The sequence below is a fragment of the Canis lupus genome, chromosome 1 (assembly GCF_048164855.1).
Source record: "Canis lupus baileyi chromosome 1, mCanLup2.hap1, whole genome shotgun sequence".
Classification (NCBI taxonomy): Eukaryota; Metazoa; Chordata; class Mammalia; order Carnivora; family Canidae; genus Canis; species Canis lupus.
This window is the reverse complement of record NC_132838.1, coordinates 34,974,852-34,994,560: the sequence shown is the minus strand read 5'-3', so window position 1 is coordinate 34,994,560 and position 19,709 is coordinate 34,974,852. Positions and strand designations below refer to the sequence as shown.

Sequence of the window (19,709 nt, the reverse complement as noted above, 5' to 3'; positions counted from 1 at the left end):
TCCAGCCAAAGGCAGATGCATAACTGACTGAGCCACTCAGGTGCCCCAGAACCATCAATATTATTAACATTTTAATTTAAAATGAATGACATTTTTATATCACTTTCCTGGACTTTTGGAGGGTACCCTGTAGCTTAAATGAAGTGAGAGATATATAAAGAAGAAATAGGGTCCAGAGAAATTGGAAGTTGGTGGCAGGCCCACATGACCTCCTTCTAATTCCATAAGGTTAGCCTTTTCAGAGACAGTTCCCAAAGACATGAGCTAGCACTGCCTCTTGTAAACTCCAGGAAGTGCTAAAGTGTTTGCCTTTCAAAAATGTCCTAATCTTATCTTTAATCTTAAGAATAAGAAGAAATATATGAAGTGGTTAACATCGCTCCATCCTGCAAAAAGTATCTTGCACATAGTCCCTCTCTATTAATATACTGGTGATGGTTAATTTTAAATGTCAGCTTCGTTGGGAAACTGTCCAATTGGTCAAGCATTATTCTGGGTGTTTTTGTGAAGGTTTTTTTTGGGGGGTGGGGGTGGGTTTGAGATTAACATTGAAGCAGGTGGACTTTGAGAAAAGAAGATAATGTGGGTGGGCCTCAACCAATCAGTTGAAGGCCTTACTGGAACAAAGACTGACTTTCCCCCAACTAAGAATGAATGCTGCCAGCAGATAGACTTTGGACACAGACTGCAACTCTTCTTTGAGTCTCCAGGCTGCTGGCTTCTCCCATCAGATTTTGGACTTCCAAGTGTCTACAATTGCATGAGCCAATTCCTTAAAATAAATTTTTCTGTATCTAGTGGTTTTGTTTCTCTGAAGAACCCTAAATAATCAATAATGTTAGATATATAGCTTATAATATATATGTATACATACACACATAGACACATTCATAGACACAAATACATGTATCTATGGACACTCAAAGCAGCCACTGAATGAATGAGGTTTACTATCCTCGCATAAAATTAAACCTGGCATGTTGACCAAGTAAACAGATCATCCTTTTAAGATGATGCCAACCACACCCTGATTGTCTTCCAGTCTGAAGTTCAGGGTTCAAGAGAGAAGACAGTAATCTCAGTTGAATTCCAGTTGCTTCCTTCTCTGAGGAGACAGATAAGGACTCAATTTGCCTTCCAGCCCTCTAGGGCTTCCATCATTTTGATTTGCCTGAGCAGTATGGAGCAATTTGTACAAGAAGAAATGTTTTATGAAAACTAACAGTAAATTTTCATGAATTTTAGAATATAACAGTACTGTCACTGGGGAAACATTAGATTCTAGATCCCTGTGCACACCCACATCGGACTTACAGAGGTTTATGTTGACAAGAATTTAGGAGGAATGGATTTGCCCTGCTATTTCGTTGTGACTATGGAGAAAGCAACCACACATCATAAATCCTTCCAGAAGTGCTGAGAGGCCCCAGGAGTCACTCACCCTGGGTGGATTGGTGGGTTTAAAAGAGGCCCCTAAAATCAAGGACAGGCTGTAATCCTACCTACCCCTCACCAGGACTCCAGGCTTACCATGGCTACTTGTATCCCAAACACACACTAAGTAAGATATGGGGGAAAATCAACTCAAGGATTAAGGAGAGACTGAACACTGACTGTGCAAAAGAGCAGAACAAATGTTAGAGAAAGAGATCCCTTGAAAAAAAAAGTCCAAGTAAATTGAGAATTATTTAGGAGAATGAAAGCCACAACTATGATAGCAATCCCTTATAGCTTTTGTGGATAAAAACAACAAAAAACCCAACCCAACCCAAACCAGAATAAAACAAAACAAAAATCCACCCAATACTTTGTAGCTACCGGCCAATTTTTCTGTAACCGTGGCAAAAGTCTAGTAAAACATTTTCTAACTCTTATGTTTAGAGTACTTGCTCGGGATTGTTTCTGAAAAGGAAATATCCTTTTAACAATTCTGAGTACTTTATTTAGAAAGCAATGTGTGTATGCATGTGTACACACATTCACCTATATGTAGTTATCTACCAAAACTGTTGAAGATATGTGGGGTTTTTTTTTTTTTTTTACCTTCATGTTAAAATATTAACTGGAAGGAGACTAATCAGATGAGTGACAAATTCTTGTTTGAAGAAATATATCTGCACTAACATTAAGATACTAATCTAATAGGGGATTCTGGATGGCTCAGTGGTTTCGCTCAGGTCATAATCCCAGGGTCCTGAAATCGAGTCCTACATTGGGCTTCCCGCTGTAGGGAGCCTGCTTCTCTCTCTGCCTATGTCTCTGCCTCTCTCTCTGTGTCTCTCATGAATAAATAAATAAATTCTTAAAAATATATATATACTAACCTAATAGCCACACTGACTGCCAACTGGTTCAAGGGACCCTCCTGCTCTGCCCCACTATTTGCATTGCCATAGCTGATTTCCCATCATTATGATGTCTGCTAATTTCTGTTTTACAACTTAGGAGACTCCCAGGACCCTTGGAAGGGAATCACATGAATATGACCTCTTCAAAGTGTGTCTTGGATCTTCGGCAGCTTTCTGTGCCAGGAACTGCCTTCCATAACTTATATGCATGCAGCTTTCTTTCATTGGAATGCAGACCTAGGGGGATCCCTGGGTGGCTCAGTGGTTTGGCACCTGCCTTCGGCCCAGGGTGTGATCCTGGGGTCCCAGGATCGAGTCCCACATCAGGTTCCCTGCATGGAGCCTGCTTCTCCCTCTGCCTGTGTCTCTGCCTCTCTCTCTCTCTCTCTCTCATGAATAAATAAGTATAATCTTTAAAAAAAAAAAACCTGGCCTCGGTGTCCGGGGGCAAATGAAAGATGCTCCTCTGGGCTGTGGGGCATGTCCATGTGTATTTATTAAACGGAACCTATTGCTTTTGCCTTCTCACTCACCCAGTAGGAGATCCTGTATTGCACATCTGAGGACAATTCTTGGCAACTGGCAAATCTGTTCTGTTTGCTGTCTTTGTATTTCCAGCTGATCTGTTTTCTCCATTTCCCCTATGGCTGTGCACATTGTTGTAACACTGCTGGGGAGGAGAAACAGGATTTTTTTGTAACTGTATTGGGGAGGGATCATTAATTCCACAGATTTGTTCAAAGAAAACGGGGTTTTATCTCTGATTTTCACATGAGTACTGACTTGCCACTGGGCCATCTTCTCCTTTGTATTTGAAAGTGAATCTTCCTACTAATTTAATCCCTAAAGATTTCATTAGTGCCCTGAAAATATTAAAGTGTGCATACAGAAAAGGCATTTATTTTGAAAATAAAAAAACAGAATACATGTATTCCCTTAAAAAATTCAGATTGAGGAAGATCAGATGTCTCGGATGATGATTAGTTTTTGGCTCTTTGGATTGTTTTTAAATGGAAAACATGAGAATTTTTATATTTAAAGAAGTTAAAGGAAACTATAAAATTCTAGTGCTGAAAATATTTGAGCTCTTAATCAGCCTTTTTTATTTACCAGACAAACTGAGGCCCACAGCAGACAGGTGGTATACTAAAGTCACACAGCATAGACCATTGCTAGAAGAGTAAATATTTCCTAAAAATTAAACTTATGACATTTCCTCTACATTATATGATTCCTTCCAGAGTGAAAAAAACTGTTGGCTTTAGCATAATGGGATAAATACACCTTTCTAAACCTCAAAAAATACTGTAGTCTCTAGTTCTTATCCTTACTAGTTACCAGCATCATAGCTTGCCATCCTTACTGGAGGCTGTAACATGATTTTCTTGTAGAAACTGCTAGATGGATAGTAATAGAACTCAGGCTAATGAGCTTTTGGGATCTCACACTTTTCACTCATTGCAACAAGTTAACTGGAACAATAAAATGTTTGCCAGAAGCTCCCACAAAGCAACTCTAAAAAATATTGGATTTTTGTTAGCCAAATTACCACTGTTCTCTCAGCAACCTGACAGACACGCAAGGGAACTGATGAATTTACAAATGGAACTAAAAATTAATTTTCAAATGCTCATTTCAGCATACTTCCTGAACATCTCTTGATTTTACACATTAAACATAGAGAAAAATATGGTAGTCACAGTTAATCTCTAAACCTCACTTTGTATTTTCAAAATCTCTTCTCTTTGTAAGTCTCTGCTGAAGATACTGCTCAATGGTGTCCTGTGCTTGGTGTTGTTGGCCCTGTGCTCAGCAGCCCTTGGAAGGTGCCTGGTGACAATCCATCAGGGTGACTCTGCCAGGCTCCTGGCTACACAGCCTTCAAGGCACACTGCCCAGCCGTTTTGTATTTCTGTGAATTGGGAGGGGTGCCCACCGGGGCACGCCACTTGGATCCGTCAAAAGAGAAAGGACTCTGCAAGGAGTGGAGTCAGCTAATGGCCTCCAGATACAGTGCCCTGTCTGCCTGTGTACAAGTGAAGGCAGTCTCTTCCTAAACAGTCCCAACCACTAGCTGAGTGCAGCAGAAGTCAGGGGGTGGGGGGAGCGGGCAGCGTGTCCACCAGACATGCGCTCAGGGATGAGAGGTCCCTGTGCTGGAGCCCTGCTGGGCAGCCAGGGACTTCCTCAGAGTTGGACTGCACTCTGAGGCTCTTCCTACACCATTCTCCTCCCTCACATGCTTCTTAAATGAGTGTGACACCTGCCTCCTCTTGCTCTTTCTCTGGCTCCTTCCTCTTTCACAGGTGTTATTCCCAGTAAATTGCTTGAGTTTCTAAATCTATCCTGCCTCCTGGATGACCCAAGCTGACACAGTGAACTAGTAATAAGTCACCTTTTTCCCCATAATCCACTTATTCCAACCGAATCTTTCGAATCCTGTCTGAATTATCGAGTTTGTCTCTCCCCCCTTCCACAGCTTCTGTTGATCGGTGAGCCAGTCATGTCATATCGTGTTCTTGGACAAGGTATACACACTTGAATAAAGCCGGATCAACCAGGGCCTTTAAAAAATTTTTTTTCTGATTTTGCAAGGTTCTCATCATTCTCTTAGAATAATTATTATTGAAGTATTGCTGACAATGTTGTATTAGTTTCAGGTCTATAATAGTGATTCGACAATTCTATACATTATACTATGTTTGACTGATAAGTATAGCTACCCTTTGTCACCATACAATGTTCTTACAATATTATAGACTATGTTTCCTATGCTGTGCTTTTCATCCCTATTACTTATTTATTTGCAACTGGAAGTTTGTTCTTCTTAGTCCAATCAGGGGCTCTTTCTCAAAAATTTAAATGAAGAGATATTGAAACCAAGGTTCTATAGTATTGAGAACCAGAGATGTAAAATCACGCTTAGGGTTGAGGCCAGATCAGTACAATGGTAATATCAGACCTCACTTAAAACACAGCTATGAGGCCTTGAGAGGAGGTGAGTCTACAGCAGGTATAGAGCAACATGCAATGATGAAACACCATCACTTCACTACTTTGTAGACTATCAGGTGGTTTCTTACAAAACTAAACAGTCTCACCATACAATCCAGCCATTGTCCTTCTTGGTATTTATCCAAAAGAGTGGAAAACTTATGTCCACACAAAAACCTGCACATGGATATTTATAGCACCTTTAGTTATCATTGCCCAAACTTGGGGCACCTGGGTGTCTCAGTCGGTTAAGTGTCTGCTTTCGGCTCAGGTCATGATCCCGGGGTCCTGGGAGGAAGCCTCACGTAGGGCTCCCTGCTTCAATCAATCTCTCTCTCTCTCCCCCTTTGCCCCCTCCCCACTTGTGGTGTTTCAAATAAATAAAATTAAAAAAAATAATTGCCAAAAGTTGGAAGTAACCAAGATGACCTTGAGTAGGTGAATCTATAAATACACTGTGGTACATCCAGGCAATAAATTATTATACAGTGCTAAAAAGAAATGAATTATCAAGCCATTAAAAGACAAAGATGAACTTTAAATGCACGTTACAAAGTGAAAGAAGCCAATCTGAAAAGGCTCTGTATACTGTATGATCCCAACTAGATAACACTTTGGAAAAAGTGAAATGATCGGTGGTTGCCAGGTGTTAGGGGGAGGAAGCGATGAAGAGGCAGAGCACAGTGAATTTTTAGGAGTGAAAAATACTCTGTGTGATGGACACATGCCCCTAGACGCTTGTCCAAATCCCTAGAGCGTGTACCATCGAAGTCAGTCCTAAGGTGAACTATGGTCTTTGGGTGATAATGATGTGTCAGTAGAAGTCCATCAATTGTAATAAGTGTACCACTCTGGTGGGGGGGATAGTGACAGTGGGGGAGGCTGAGTCAGAGTAGGGGCAGGGGTGGATCGGGAAACTATACGTCCTTCTCAATATTGCTGTGAACCAAAAAAATGAAGTCTTATAAACAAAACAAACAAGTATAGCATCACAAAGAAATTGCTTGATGTCCAAGACCATCATCCTGTGGTCCCAGATTCCTCAAAGTCTGGCTACAAGTGTGGCTGCCAGGCTCCATGAGGACCCTCTGTGCTCTTACATTAAATTCCCTAATATTGAAGTTAGTTTGAGCCATTAAACAGTTCTCAAGACAACTGTTCAAAAGCAGGTTTACGTATTTTTTAATCTCAGACTTGAGTTGAACCTAATTCCTTTTCCAATACTATTAAAAAAGGATTGAGTGAATACCAACATGATTTTTTAATTCTTATCATACTTGCCTGTATCATATAAGGTGACATACAATAATTAGCTTAATGCTAATACTCTCCCCTTAATTTGTATTCCTAATCTATGTTCTTGCAAATCCACCAAAATCCAAGATACTTTGGAGATCTACTTTTCCAAAATAAAAAATGCAAATGGACCCAGAAAACTACATATGAATTTCAACTTAATTCAATAAACGTTAAAACTAAGCACCTGTTATGTGGCTAGCAATATGCTATCGCCTATGAAAATGATGATTTTAATATTAATTTCATTCACTAGAAAGGCCATAGATGTATGAAATTTTTAAAAAACAATGTGCCAATTTATGCGGGCACTTTTTATTTATTGCTATTGTGTTATGGAAGACAATCCACTAGCTTTAATTTGGCAGTAGTGATTACATCTCAGATCTTTACAGATAAACATTATTTTTTGAGTTAAAATGGTTTCATGTCATATCTGTTCATTCTGGCCAGCAAATTCCTAGTAGGAAGGTTATAGGGTTGTAGTCACTTAGTATTCTTGATTGATTGAGCTTCAGGATGATGAAGCAGGAAAATACTGCAGTGCTCTAGAGGTCTTTCTTTTGCATTGTTATTTTCTGATGCAGTGCAACTAGACACTATTACATTTTAATATTAAAATGTATATTACATGAATATCAAATGTTTTATTCTCACTGGCATCTTGAATTTATAAAAATCACTTAAGCCAACTCAGAATGAAAATAAGTCAAGCCAACCAGAAGATGTCATTTGAAAGATTCAAAAGATTTTGGGGATATGTCTGAAGTTATTCATCATCCAATTATTCATAAATGTTTAAAATAAATCCTTAATCATTAAGGTTTGAGAATTTAGAATATTAAGTGTTTGGTTATGACCTTGAACTAAACTAGCTTTTCAAAACACACCAAATACAAATATTTTAAAGAGATGATTTGGGGAACATACTTGTTAAGCCTACTCTAAGGGCAAACACCGCTTATTACCTTATTTAATGTAAATTAGCCAGAGATTCCCTGTAAGGTTGTTCCAAATCTTTTTAAACCACCTCTGTTATGATACTCAGCAGGTGAAATGAGGCTCTAATTATTTTGAATGATAAAACTCAGGAAACTCAGCAAGCTTTCCTTACTCTCTGTCTGGTCATCCCTCCTTGTCTCATGTAATAACCATCTTTCCACCCCCAAAGGGCATGGTGCCTCTTCCCTTTGCCAAGGCCGGCTCCCACCGTACAGTTCTTACTCTCTCACCTCCACATAGAGCATCGATTCTTCTGCTGCCTTTCTTTTTGCCTTCAAAAAGGCCTTTGCATTCCATTCACAAACAAGAAACAAAACTCTGTAAGACAACTTTCCTTTATGTTTATACAGTTGACCCTTGAACAGCACAGCATTAGGGGTGCCTACCCCCACATATCTGACAATCCAGTATAAGCTGGGACTCCCCCAAAACTTACCTACTGTTGACCAGAAGCCTTATTGATTAATACATAGTTTGTATGTCTGTATGTATTCTTACAATAAAATAAGCTGAAAAAAAGAGAATGTTATTAAGAAAATTATAAGGAAGACAAATAATTTGCAGTGCTTACTGTATTTATCAAAAACAATCCACTTGTACATGGATCTGTGCATTTCAAACCCATGTTGTTCAAGGATCAATCGTTCTCCTTTAAACAAGATCACCCTTTCTTCTCCCCGCTTTGGCCACATTTCTTGACATAAGCAGCTTCTTCTTTTTTTCTTTCTTGAGAGGCTGTTTCTTAGCTCCTCTAATTCCATGGCATCTGGGACACCTGGGGACTCACTGCTGTTCTAAGTACAGTGAGCTGGTACCTAGTAAAGGTGGGCTGGCTGCCACTTTGGAAGCCTAGTGGCAGGCAACTTCCCTCCCCGGGCCTTGAGCCCAGACACCATCCCTTGAATTGCTTCACTCTTCTGTCAACTTCTCCAAAGGCCTCCTCATTCTTCTCTCCAAGTCCAGGCTCTCTGTCTTCTAATTGTCCTTCTATGGTCACTGTCCTAAAGCCCCTTGTGGCAAGGATTCAGTTCCTTCCCCGCCTAGAGCCTGTATGCGTCCCTTGTGCCTGCCCCAGCCAGACGCTAATCTCTTACATTTGTGACCTGGACTCAGCCTCTTTTCCTGCTCCCACACCCCATGGTCAAGCCTCCCTCAGCTATGTTCTGCTCACTGTCCTGGACTTTCCAACTGCCAAGCCTGGACAGACTTTCCTTACTCTCAGGAGAGGCCCATCAGAATATCTCGGAACTTCAAAGACCACAATGTCACTAATATATTGCTGGTCCAAAGCTTCTGTCCGCAGTTCTAGAAGCTTTCACTGGATCTCATGACATGGATCCTGTCCTTGGAATGCCTGCTTTCATGAGGATGCATGTTTTTTAAAGGGGATCACTAGGCACTCTGATGTAGAAGAGTGAACCCAGAGTCCAATGGATGTAGGTTTGAACCCACTCTCACTTCCTCTGTAGCCACAGCAGGTAGCTTAACCATCTTTAATCAACAATTCTCCCAAATGGAAGATTAGAATAGCAACGCCGCCCTTTCCTACGACTCCGCAGAAAATTAGAAGAGAGAGCAAAAAAGTAGCTCATGCTCAAGTGTGTTTATAGATTTGTTTTGTTTTGTTTTGTTTCTATCGAGTCCAAATTGCCCAATTTGGGCTGAGGCTGCCCTTGGCAATAAAACCTGTCATTTTTTCCCCCATTTTTTGTTTCAACAGGCTGTAGAATATAAATGCAAACACCTGAATATTTCACATTTATTCTTATTTTTCTCTAGGGAGGCAGGAAAAGAAAACTGTTACTTTAAGGATTCTTCCTTAAAATAAAGAGGGGAGTAAGAAAGGAAGGAAGAGCAGGAGAGCAGATGGGAAGAAAGGAAGGTGTGGGCCGGAGGGAGGGCAGGAGAGGTCTTAAATGCTTTTATAGAAGAAAAGTAGAATGTTACTCAACTGCAAACACAGAGATGCTTCCAAAATATTGTATGTGTAAAGCCTAATTCCTCCAGATTTCACAATGTTACAAACATAGGTCAGGCAGCGAATCAAATCAGGGTTTCCTGTCCACTCGCCAGTTACTCCTTAGGCTTTCTGAAGTAACCTGCTTGTATGTGACTGGAGATGAATCTGAAGCAACCGCTTGCCTGTTTTCTTAACATGGCTTGGCCCAGAGTTGTGAACGTTGGCTCAGAAGACCTTCTAATTTCGCAGTGACCAGCCAACACTCCTCACAACTTAGCACTGAGTAAGGCTGTCAGCCAAATTGGCCTTGGCTCTCTGAAGAAAAGAGTTATCCTAAATAACCACACCAAAGGGATGTGGGGAGGTTCTGTTCTAATCATGCAAGTGAAGTTGGCTAACTTCTGTCATTTTCTAAGTTTCCCACAATGAAAACAGCAACTATAAATGTGAGAAAACATCTCAGGACCTAACTCCATATATTACTGATTTGGTTCCCTTTTTGAGATGCTGAAGACCTCCTCACAAGGGAACCTATATTACTTCTAATCTTCCATAGAGCTTGGCTTCACATCAGTCATTTTAAGAAAATCCAAGAACTTCAAAATGCATTAATTCCTAGTGAGCTGGATCTTTGTAATATATTCATTCTTAGTGTTTTGGCAAAGTAGCACCATGTCACTAGCTTAATTGGTGGCAAGTTATTTTCCAGTTGTCAAAGGATCTTTTCCTATTCAAGAGTCAGAAATAAAAACACTCACTCATAAAGGAATTGAATAATTTGGAACACGAACAACGTAAGTATTTATTTGAAAAACATTTTCCATTTAAGTAAAATGGCAAATCAGCTATAGTAGCTTCTTACTACTAATTCTAATTTGCACTCACAGTCACTTTTATTCATCATATTCAAAGATATTGCTACAGAAAACTATTTCACAAAGTATTTAGGAAAAAAATATATACAGTCTCTCTGACAGAAAGTTAATTAAAATAACAAATCCAGGCAATATAGAGCTAAGATATGAAACAAGCTGGCATTTATAAACACAAATAAATAAATATGTACAAAAGAGTCTATGCCAACAATGGACAAAGAAAAGCTTCACAATGCAGGGAATGATGACAGGAAGAGACATATCTCAGGATCCTAGGCTAACACAATGTAGTTTTAAAAAAGGACCAAGAAGAAGAAAAAAAAAAAAACAGGGAATATGATCTGCTATCATTCTCAAGGTTAGGCTAAACTAAATTTTGGCTCTATAGCTAAATTCCTGCAATTCTTTTTTGAAGGAACCCAATGAAGGTGAGAGAAGCCCATGCTTGGAGCTGAGGGTGGATCTGGCTCAGGCTTTTAAATCCATCTACAAATGTTTTTATTCAGCTGTTTCTTCATTTCACCTTACCTGATTACTGGAAATTTCAAAAGTGGAGTTGACATTGTTGTCAGTGGTGAAAAAAAGAAAATGTTTTCCCAGATCTGATTGAATAGGAGTAGAAATGAAAGCCATTTTGGAAGTTATCTCGTCAATACTATTAACTAAATATGCACTTTGGGTAGAAATTTCACATTAGAGAGCTAATGAAATTCTCTCATGAATCTCTAAGGCTGGGGGCAAAGTATATGAAGATTCAGTGACTAAGATTAATTTTCATCTACATGCAACCTCTGCCAGAATAAGAGCCTGTTATTAATATGGCTATAGAAAAGGATTTGGCTCTACTGTAGCGAATTTTAGTGACCTTGAGATTTACTCTCCTTTCCTACTATATACACTATGAAAGTGAAAGCTGAGCAATGCTCATGTCTCCCAGGACTGTTCCAGGCTGCTGCAAAATGAAATAGTCATAAAAATCCACCACCATATTATCTCGTCATCCATTCAAGTCTGCCAAATAGCTTCATGACCGAAGATCAGCAAAAGGTGAGAGGCCCCGGGATGCTGCATAGCTTGAAAGCTCTTCTAGGTCTCAGACTGAGAGCTACCTGCTTTTTGAGTGGAGAAAAAGGTTGCCAGGTGCTCAGTTCTGGCTTCTGCCTTTAAGCAGACTGATGCTGCCAGAATGTCTTATCTTTTTGTCACTTAGGCTACTATCTCCCAGAACCTGATACTTCTCAGATAACCCAGAGTACAGGTAAAGGTACAACATGTACTCAGACCGATTTCTAAGGACCTAGATACAACTCTATCATTTAAGAATAATTTAAATGTCATCTCCACTACATTCACAAGCATGCACATCACTTATGGTAGTTTGAAAATTAGGTAAACTTCTTAATATGCATGCCTTCTATGCAGAAACCTAATCCATAAATAACACACCATCTATCTTGCCAGACCTCCTCTGGCTTTTTATAATCAGAGGACTTAATACAAATAGTTTTTAGACTAGCAATTGCAGCCTCACGTGTTTATAAATTATTTTGATTATGACAAGTCACCCATATTTCTCAGTTTATATTCTTTGGAACAAGACACTTAAAAAGGAAGTAAGAGGCTTTCCAATTGTGCAAATGGAGATGACTTAAAGTCTCTAGAGCAAGGAAAGGGCTATAGAGTCTCAATGATTGTTCTTCTAAAAGGGAGAGACTATTATGCACAGTATGCCTAATGGAAAACCTCATTCATCTCATAAGTCTGTGGGCTCAACAGATGGTAGAGGAGCGAAATGGGAGGTCTAAGGGATTTATTCTTCAACAAGTAGTGGGAAATCCACACTAATGGAATCTCAACATTTTACTTCATCAAATGTATGGGTTAAATTCTAATTAATGATGATGCTTAAACCTTGTATCTTGAGTAGGATGGCTGAAACAGTACAAACTTACAGGGCCTCGTATTAACAGGGTCAAAATATTGGAAATTCTTTCTTAAGCAATATTGATATCTGAAGGTTAAACATACAGTATAATAAGAGAGAATTCCTTTCTAATCTTTGGGTCAGACATTAAGCATTCTTTTGCATCTGTGGTTGAAAATTTATGGAAAAAGAAATGCTACTGCATTCATAGAAACTAGCACTGAGAAGGGACTTGTGGTCATCTAAATAGTTATGACAATTCCTATGTTTTAAATTGTTGAGAAAGATGATATAGCAAATGGCTATACCAAAACCTAACAGTGGGGCGTGAATGAGTGCTAAACAATGCTTGTCCTAGCTCTGCCTCTCCCTGTCCATTAATATCCCCCACCTCCTTGAATTCTCATTAGTCTGATCCAATCATATATTTTAAAAAATCATATCCCCTGTGGCTACTGGGTCATGTTGCTCTCAGTACTAAAGTTTTAGTGATGATCAAAACTTCCCCATGGAAGAAATACACTGAAAAAACAGATTTAAAAAAAAAATTCACAAAAGCCTTCTTAACAAAATACATTCCTCATACATGTACATACAGTTACCTAGATCATAGCACATTCACGTGAGCTAGTCATGGTTTTCACTGCTTGCAGGTCTTCATGTTTCCGCAGACTGATTCTTTTGTATACTAAACACGTTAAAACTTTGTGCTATGGCTGAAGGTGTCTGACATGATGATATTTTTATAGAAGTTATCTGAATGAGCATTGCAGTAACCCTTGACCTTATCAATGACCTGGTGGACAGGGATGATTGAAGTTTGTTCTCCATCAGCATGGGTCAATTTTGATGAGGATTTGTCCATGGAAGTATTGTCTGCAAGAAATGATATCAGAAATTAGGCTGCAAGATGAGCAGGGGACATGCCTAAGGGCCATCAAACTGGATACTATTTTGCACATTAAAGAAATACACAAAGGAAATGAAGCCCTGGTTCTTTCTAAAGTTAGGTAGTAGGCAGCACTACAATTTCCTGCTTTTCATCTTCAAAGTACATTCCTATGCACGAATGAATGCTAACTTGCCTTCTAGTAATGTGTGTTGGAATTTGTTTCAAGAAATGTTCCTGTTAAGTAATATTTTTTAAAGAGTCAATGAAGAGAATAACCAGAAAATTGCCACAAAAATATATGTGACAAGTAACTCAAAAGAAGCAGGGACAGAATATATAGCAAATAAAGTAAAAGATGCCAAAACATCTATGCAAGAAATGTTTAAAGTCTAAGATATGATTTCAAAATAATACAAGGAGGGGAAAATGGGTAGGTGACCATGAGTTGATAGGTACAAGAGGCCTCATTACACCATCCTCTCTGCTTTTTATGTTTGCCACTTTTCATAATAAAAATTTTTATAACATATAACCTAAGAGATTTTGGAGAATGAAGTGAATGAAAATAAACATGAAAGGGTATTTTGAACACATTTTACCATAGTTTTTAACTTCTAAAATGAATGGAAGATACAAACAGGTATCTTTTAATTATTTTTAAATTATAGAAATCAAAATTATCAAATATTGTAAGCATGTGTTTTTATTATCTATGTTACAGCCTCAGAATGATGTTATTGCTGACAGCAATAATATCAGAACAATTGATAGTAATAAAGGACTGCTAAATACATCTGTTCTGAATTTCTTATTTATTTATTTTTTATTTATTTATTTATGTTTTTATTTTAATTCCAGTTAGTTAACACACAATGTAATATTAGTTTCGGGAATACAATTTAGTAATTTAATGCTTAATATCATGTATTTAAATATTATTTCCCTAGATCCAAAACCCTGCTAAAATTGATTCTGATAGTAGTCTGAAACTCACATTATTAGCTCTATTATCCACAAATACATATGGCTATCTTCATGTACCTTATGAATATCTTATTAGTATTGATTCTCTTCCCCTTCCCAACACATTCTGGGGAAAAATTCTATCCTAAAAGTAACAGAGATTTCACACCAATGAAGGAGCAAATGTGACCTCCTACAACTTATTCGGTTCCCTACATTGTATCTTCTCTATTTACTGTGGAAGAGGCAAAAAAATGTATCATGAAAAATTACTTCTAGGAATCATCGCTCCAAGTTTCGAGTGTTCTTTGCAGGCATTTTTATGCTTTAAGTAAGTTGTACCCAGTATGTGACATAACATGAAAAATCCATCAGTAATTGGTAAAAGCCATCATCACTATATCTGTCGTCTTTGGAAATGACTCAGATTGTTCAACTACTGTCTTGTGTTGAAGGGGGAGACTAAATAATATGAAGGCTAAATGAGGAAATGGTGTGTTCACCCCATACTAAAGGAAGAAAATAGATGGTTCATGGGAAGAATGGCAGATTGAAGCATGGCAGAGTAATTATATCCCAGGACTGGTAAAAAAAAAAAAAAAAAAAAAAAAAAAAAAAAAGGCTTAGGGAGTCACCATAGAAATGCCCCTCCCCACTGAGCTCTCAGCAAGCTGATTCTGTGCCTCCTTCAGTTCATATATTCACTAGCCATTGGTTTTCTATTGGCGATTTCTCTATTGATTTAAACATTAGTAACAAATAACTTGTTCTGGATGTTTTTAGAAAATCCACATATCCTCAAAGAAGCTTCAAGGATACACTCATTCTGCTTCATTGACAACTTCCAGTGACATGTGCCTTTTAGAGATTTTGACTAGCTTCTTTCCAAATATGTGGTCCAATTTTCTGGATCTTCTTAGTCAATAAAGTAGAATTCTGAACAAGGGCTGTATTTCAACATATATGCTATTTCCAGTCCTCTGGTTAGATATTACATCATTAACAATATAGATTTTGATTATAGCTACAAGTTTGAAAACCAGGGGCTAGGGAAATGAACTATTATTTGACCTATGCTAAAATATCAAGCAGATAAAAATCTTCAAAAAGCAGGCTTGGAATTGACAATGTCTCTTTTATGACTTCTATGAATGTACCATGACATATCCAGTAATTCATAAGAGCAGTGGAAAAGTAAAGAATTTCACTCCCTTCTATAACAGACTTCTCAAGTACTGTTTTTTTTTTTTTCAATATTTTACCTGATATGTGACCCATTAACTCCAGCGCATGGTACATTTCCTAGAAGGAGCAGCTTGCAGACACCCCCATGCAGAGAAGAGCCAGCACAGCACACAACCATTTGAAATTTCAGAAATTCCAGCTCAATGCAGGAATGTCATTGTGCTAGCTGAGAAGTATTGTAAAGAACAAGCAATTTTGCTGGTGCAGCAAGAGTCTTAGTTTATTCCATGCAAATATTCTTTTATTACCTTGCAAAAAATTCATGCATTCAAAAAAGTAATAAAAGTTTACCTGAATGGTCCACTTTTGCTGAAGGAATGCTCTTAGAAGACATTATCTACACCATAAACATATGAATTTCTAGATCAATTCCAAGAAATAAACCAACTAGATATCTATGATGATATGTAGTGACTTTTTGCATACTTTAAGGGACCCAAGTACACCAGCAGTCCCATTGAGAACTGGCAAGGGAACTAAAGATCATTTGTGTATCAGTTGATTGGAAAGCATAAATTACTATGTCACAGATATAATGTCATATAGCTGACTATATCCTTATGCTAGTTGACAAGAACTCATTTAACCCCAAAGGTTTTGTTATAAGAAACAGAAAAACAATAATGCATTCCTTAAAAAACAGAAACAAAAAAAACATACACAATACTTTGAAATAGCAAAGGTTTTCTTTGGCACCTCCTCCATTTCTGTATTTCCTTTTATCTTTTGATCAATTTTCCCATGAACCTTAATATGCCTAAATATTTCATTAACACTTCCAAAATGCCCCTGTTACAAATGATCTATCTTGTTACGTTCTCTCCACTTTCAATAGTGGCACTTCTCTGGCTAGCTATTCTCAGCGGTGTTAAGAGGCAAATGATTTGGTTGGTCTAATCCCTATTCATTCACAATTGATGTACCATGCACTAACTATTTCCATTTTAGAAGGGGAGGCAAAATGAGTACCTAGTTTTTTCCTTGTAAATGGGATTGTTTTAATTTCTCTTTCTTCTACTTCATTGTTAGTGTATAGAAATGCAACAGATTCCAGTATATTAATTTTGTATCCTACAATTTTATTTAATTCATTTATCATTTCTAGTAGTCTTTTGGTGGAATCTTTAGGGTTTTCTAAATATAATATTTCATCTGCAAACAGTGGAAGTTTTATTTCTTCCTTACCAGTGTAGATGTCTTTTCTTTTTCTTGTCTGATTGCTATGGCTAGGTTTTCCAATACTATGTTGAATAAAAGTGGTGAGAGTGCACATCCTTGTCTTATTCCTGATCTTGGAGGAAAAGCTCTCAGTTTTCACCACTGAGCATGATGTTACCAGTGGGTTTTTCATACATAGCCTTTATTACGTTGAAGTATATTCCTGCTAAAACCTACTTTGTTTTTATCATGAAAGGATATTTCATTTTGTCAAATGCTTTTTCTGCATCTGTTGAGATGATCACATAAGTATCTCATTTTGAGGGGATTAAATAAAGTGAAAAATACATTCATCATAAGTAAAACATTTTGTGCCAGGGAACTACCAATTAGGTAGAAAAATATATCTCAGATTATACATCTGTTATCAATTTTCTTACACAGGTATTTAAAGAAGGTATACACAGACTTCTTAACTTCAGACAGAACTGTTTGTGTACAGGACTAAGAGGCTACATCTTATCCTGGAAGAGAGTCCACAGCTTCTTTTGATTCTCAAAAATGTCCTCTACTCCAAGAAACTTAGAAATGCTATACTATGCTGCTCTAAGTTTTCAGATATTTCTTTGATTAATTTTGTAAATAATAAACACTCAAATATTTTTCCATAGCGCTACCTTGACTCTCAGGCAGTGGCCATTCCAGTGGCAAGGTACAGATGGTGGTGTAAGCAGGGACATGTAGGATTCAAATATATATAAAAGTCATATAAAATTTAAGTGTTTGCAATGTGAACATCTACAGATACATTACACAACACACTCCCTATTTGCAAAAAGCCAAATATGAATATCTTCAGTGTCATTCACCTCTGCTTATGTATAATAACTAGACAAATTCAAAATTATTTCCATTATCCTTTTAGAAACATCTTTAGTTAGGAAAGAGCTAGGTGTTAAAGTGTTGACAGCTGTTTCCTTGAGGTATAATTAGTATTTCAAAATAGCAATTCTGCTATTTTCCTTTTAAATTATTAAAAGATTGCAATGTTCCACACCACTCACTGGCTATCAAGTACTGCAAAAGAATCTTTATTTCCACAGTGTCTTCAGCACTGTTCATACACATGCTCAGTGTTAGAACCTGTGGTCACTGTAAATATGATGAAGATCCAGAAGATGAACAAAGACATGGTGTTTCTCACCATCCTGTACCACTTTCCAAATATGATGCTCTCTATTCTATCATTTTTTATCAGTGATTTAAAGAGCAATTGGTAATAACACTTCCAATGGTTAAGGACTTAAGTCTTAAATGTAAGACATCCTGGATGGTGTTTTTACCTGTTCCCATGTCAATCTGCCAATGAACATTTATAATAAGTTATGAAATAGGAAATATGTAGCATTAATAATTGAACTTCAGTTTCTATATTCTTTTAATATAACTTTTTAAATATCATATTTTTGAAAAGAAAACTACGGTTTGAACCAAATGAAGTTACAGTAATATTGAAAGCTAATAATATTATGGCTATGTAGATTCAGTTTTGGTTTTAAAACTCAAAGATAAAATGTTCACAAAATGTTCAATTTTGGTTATAAAACTTAAAAAAAGACAAAATATTCACAAAAGTTGGATAAGGTCTTCAAATAGATTTTGATTTTCATAAATCTAATATAAGCACCCTAATGGGCACTGTGATCCTTCAATCTTCATAGTATGCCAATTGTAATAAAAAGATGAGAAATGGACCAGAGAACACCTTTAACACCTCCAGAATGACTCACCAGTGTGGCTATTCCTTTTGAAGTAAGTGGTAGAGCTGGATTTAGATTTGGATGTAAGGTATGTTGAGTTGGATCCAATGGAACTTGAGGACAAAGATTTTCCTAAATTATCGGAACTTTTCTTGATGATATTGGTAGCTGTCTTGCTCCAGTCTGAAAGAAATAACATCTCTCCATGAATGTATTTTAGGGGGCATTATGTTCTACTGTGAAGAACCATCACCACATTATTTAAGTAATTTATCTCAAACATTCCATTTTCTACATGCTAGCAATGGCTCAGAGAAGAGATTGGCATAAGAATAATAAACTGAAGAAATAAGTTTCAAACTTTGACCTGTTGCCCATATTGTTTAAAATCCTACTTTAATTTTGTCAGGGTGAGAAGTAATCACTGCCAAAAGAAGTAATGCTATTCTTCAAGTATTTTTTTGTACTGAGAAAAATGTCTGTCTCATAATGCGATTGAGGGCCTCAAGAGCGTAGAAAGGTGCACGTGGCATAGTGGAACCTCTGAACATCTGAGTTGTTAAGTTAGACATAAAACCTTGGACAACTAACTTCACCTGGCTGGAATTCATGCTTCTCTGTAGAACAGAAAGTTCAGGTCCAGAGTCCTCAGATCTCTTTCAATCCTAATAATCTAATACTCCAACTAAGCATCTTCACATGCATCTTTACAATCTGCTACCAGTGGGAAACTTTGACAATGGAAGACCAAATGACAAACCTTTCTGACCACTCTTAGGTATAAAAACCAATTACCAACATCACCCTTTACCTGAGTTGTCTGCTAACCGAAATCTACCACAGCAGAGATGCCGCCTCCACTGTTTCTGAACATTCTCCTTCATAGCACAGTGGAAAATAAATATAAATAAGCCTGGAACAAAAGAAAATATAAACATTTAAGCCAATAGACATATTTTTAAAGATATATCTTGTGAAACATATGGGTTCATTTTAAGTTTGGGGGGGGTGGTGGTATTGTTTTATTTTGTTTTGTTTTTTAACATCTGAGTCCATAAGAAACAAACATCCTAAGGGATCTTGAAGTATGTAGTAGATGTTTTAACCCATTAGAACAGAATACAAAGACTCAAATAAAACTTGAATAATTACACAGATCTGATTCTGTCTTTGCCTGTTCTGTTCAGGAATTATTATGACTTGACCTAAAGATTAAGCTGAAATGGGCAATATTCAGTTTAAGAGGCATTTAATATGTCCCTTATGTTTGTATTAAAATTTTGTGAAAGCAT

The 19,709-nt window shown here is 37.4% G+C and overlaps 1 protein-coding gene across 6 annotated transcripts in view; it reads right to left on the bottom strand.

The window, feature by feature from the left end:
* Window positions 1-10,374: 10,374 nt before the first annotated feature.
* The window catches only part of ADGRG6 (adhesion G protein-coupled receptor G6), a 145,200-nt gene continuing 135,865 nt past the window's right edge, over window positions 10,375-19,709 (bottom strand). For 4 of the 6 annotated variants that reach the window (XM_072825892.1, XM_072825884.1, XM_072825868.1 and 1 more), the window contains 3 exons: window positions 19,229-19,330; window positions 18,448-18,600; window positions 10,375-13,275 (listed from right to left, as the gene is read on the bottom strand). In XM_072825892.1, coding sequence (XP_072681993.1) covers window positions 13,097-13,275; window positions 18,448-18,600; window positions 19,229-19,330 — 434 coding nt within the window. In that variant the 3' untranslated portion in view covers window positions 10,375-13,096. Of the gene's footprint in view, window positions 13,276-15,790; window positions 15,837-18,447; window positions 18,601-19,228; window positions 19,331-19,709 lie in introns of all 6 variants that reach the window. The other 2 variants (XM_072825879.1, XM_072825897.1) reach the window with 1 other exon arrangement.